Source organism: Pyxicephalus adspersus, chromosome 10 (genome assembly GCF_032062135.1).
Source record: "Pyxicephalus adspersus chromosome 10, UCB_Pads_2.0, whole genome shotgun sequence".
Taxonomy (NCBI): Eukaryota; Metazoa; Chordata; class Amphibia; order Anura; family Pyxicephalidae; genus Pyxicephalus; species Pyxicephalus adspersus.
In genome coordinates, this window is record NC_092867.1 from 57,035,635 (window position 1) to 57,038,284 (window position 2,650).

Genomic DNA, 2,650 nt, shown 5'->3' on the forward strand with positions numbered 1-2,650 from the left:
CTTGCTAAACATTAGACTTGCCTGTCTATCAGCTGGAGGGATTCTCCCTGTCAGCTCCAAACACCACTGGCAGCAACCTTCTGCTCACTCTTTGAGCTCATTCACACCAACTGACTTGAGCTCAGTCACCCAGACCAACTTTCTGAGTCTCTCCGCAGAGCTCCTTACAGACCGACTGTCTGTCTCCAAACGGAGCTCTCTCTCTCTCTCTCTCACAGTCCACCTGGCTGTGTCTCTCTAAGCCAGGCTGTGTCTCTCTAAGCCAGGCTGAGCCTGCACAGATCCCTATCTTTGTCTCTCCAAATTAGGCTCCTGACCGAGCTCCTGGCTCTGGGTTATATCCTCACCCTCAGTGCTGCTTCCTTTATTACCTCACAGGTGAGTTTTCCACCTGCTACTTCACATAGAGGGGAATCTTGGGCAAATATACCTCACCTCCACCTCCAATGCACCAGCCCACTGGTATAATTTTTTCTATGCACATATCGGGTCTGTGAAGGTATTTACCTGTGTAGGGATGGGTTAATTTAGCTCTATGAAAGTTTACTTATCCTTTAATAACTTTGTATGCTAGTTTTGGAAAGTTGTCTTCTATCAGATATCTCAAGATGTCTCAGTAACTCACCAAATCCTATTTTTTCTGTTACAGGAAAGCCGGAAGGTTTTTTGCAAAATCATTAAAGAAATTGATGGCCTGAATAGACCCATGCCTGTACCAGAAACACCCAAACCTGGAAAAAAAAAGATGTAGGGAGTGTCTGCAACAATCAGCCCAATGCCTTGGAAGGAGTTTTTGTTATAGTTCCTTTTGATTTAAAAAAAAAAATACTTGTGCAATATTACGTGCAATGGGAAATGTAGAAAGGGCTGATCTGATTGTGCATGTGTCACACTGTTCATATTGTGAGATTATCTTATGCTCAATTGTTTTACATTGAAAAATGTTTGTTTATTACAAAAGTAATTTTGATGATGGCCTGAATAGACCCTTCCCCGTACCACCAACCCCAGTACTTGGAAAAAACAATTGCTGGATCTTGTAAGAGCCTGTTACAGCTACAAATGGCCCCTGGATGGGTGCAGAGCTCTACAGCACAGGCAGGGGTCTATTCAGGCCATCAATTTCTTCAATGATTTTGCAAAAAACCTTCCGGCTTTCCTGTAACAGAAAAAAGAGGATTTGGTGAGTTAAGCTACGTACACACGTCAGATTTTAATCGCCCGATAATCAGCATCAGCCAATTATCAGGCGAAAATCTGCCGTGTGTACAGTCGGTGTCGTCCATCGTCCGAACGACCGTCCTGCCGGATCCACGGACGATGGATGACAACCGATCCTGATGAAAGGGAAGGGGAGAACGCGCAGCAGGGTGCTGCTCCGTCGCTTCCCCCCTTCCCTCTCAATAGAGCATGAATGGTGCTGTATGTACAGCACCGTTCATGCATCTTGCAGTCCCTTGTCGTTGGAAAGAATCGTGAAAGATCCTTTCCAACGACAAAAATTGCAGGTGTGTACGCAGCTTTACTGAGACATCTTGAGATATCTGATAGAAGACAACTTTCCAAAACTAGTATACAAAGTTATTAAAGGATAAATAAACTTTCATAGAGCTAAATTACCCATCCCTGCACGGGTACATACCTTCACAGACCCGATATGTGTATAGAAAAAATTATACCAGTGGCCAGCATTAAGGAACATTTGGAAATGTATTTTTTGCCTCAGCAGGACCCTAAAAATGTCCTTTTCCCCCAGAATTCTGGTATATAAGGGTGTATATTTGGATGTCAGGGCTTGTCTCCTGCAGATGAGAATCCTTGCACCATACTACATGACTAACAGTGCAGTATTCTTCCCATTTCTTTAGCTGGCCGTACCACCAGGCACTTTTCAGCAACCACCTAGCTGTTTTTTGGCGGTTACTGAAAAGTTGGGTCACAATACAGGGGACACCACCCACCTACAGCTCCTTCCCACCCAGCTTAGAAAAAGTGCTGGGGAGAATAATGGAATGGTAAATGGGTTGTGTTGTGAACCAACTTTTCAGTTATCACCCAAAATCAGCGTGGTGGTTACTGAAAAATACCGGGTGGTGTGCCCAGCTGGGAGCTGGGGAGAGTACTGGATGGTATCAGGGTCACTTTAACAGTTTATCAAAGCTTGCTGTGCACATTGCTCTATTGCAAGTTGAAGCTCATGTGAACAAGGCTTAAGTGTTCTAGAAAGGAGTGCAGTATCTGTTGCATATATTAAATTACTGGAAAGGTACATTCCATATACTAAAAAGCTCAATCTCTTTACCTCTAGATCTTTTGCAGACACTTCCATGAATGGCGCATTCCACAACTCCGCCACTGCTCTCCCTTCTTCTGGCGAAACTGTATGACTGCAGAAAAAAATGAATCAAACAGCTCTATCTCAAATGGCCAAATGTTACTAAATAAGATAGAAGAGAATAATAGGACAATTACCGATCTGGAGGAATATCCTTCTTATTCCCCACCAGAACAACAGGCATGCTGAAATAAAATAGATACAATAATGATTTAATTGCTGTCCAAATTACAATCAACCCAGAAAAAGGAAATAAATGTGTAGTTTGTAATCTGCATCATAAACAATTTACATTATGTTTTTTAATTAAATATT

The 2,650-nt window shown here is 42.8% G+C and overlaps 1 protein-coding gene across 1 annotated transcript in view; it reads right to left on the minus strand.

The window, feature by feature from the left end:
• Positions 1-1,087: 1,087 nt before the first annotated feature.
• The window catches only part of LOC140338892 (GTP-binding protein Rheb-like), a 27,497-nt gene continuing 25,934 nt past the window's right edge, over positions 1,088-2,650 (minus strand). Inside the window, exons 6-8 of the mRNA XM_072423211.1 lie at positions 2,473-2,520; positions 2,303-2,387; positions 1,088-1,159 (exon numbers count right to left, since the gene is read on the minus strand). Coding sequence (XP_072279312.1) covers positions 1,088-1,159; positions 2,303-2,387; positions 2,473-2,520 — 205 coding nt within the window. The remainder of the gene's footprint in view (positions 1,160-2,302; positions 2,388-2,472; positions 2,521-2,650) is intronic.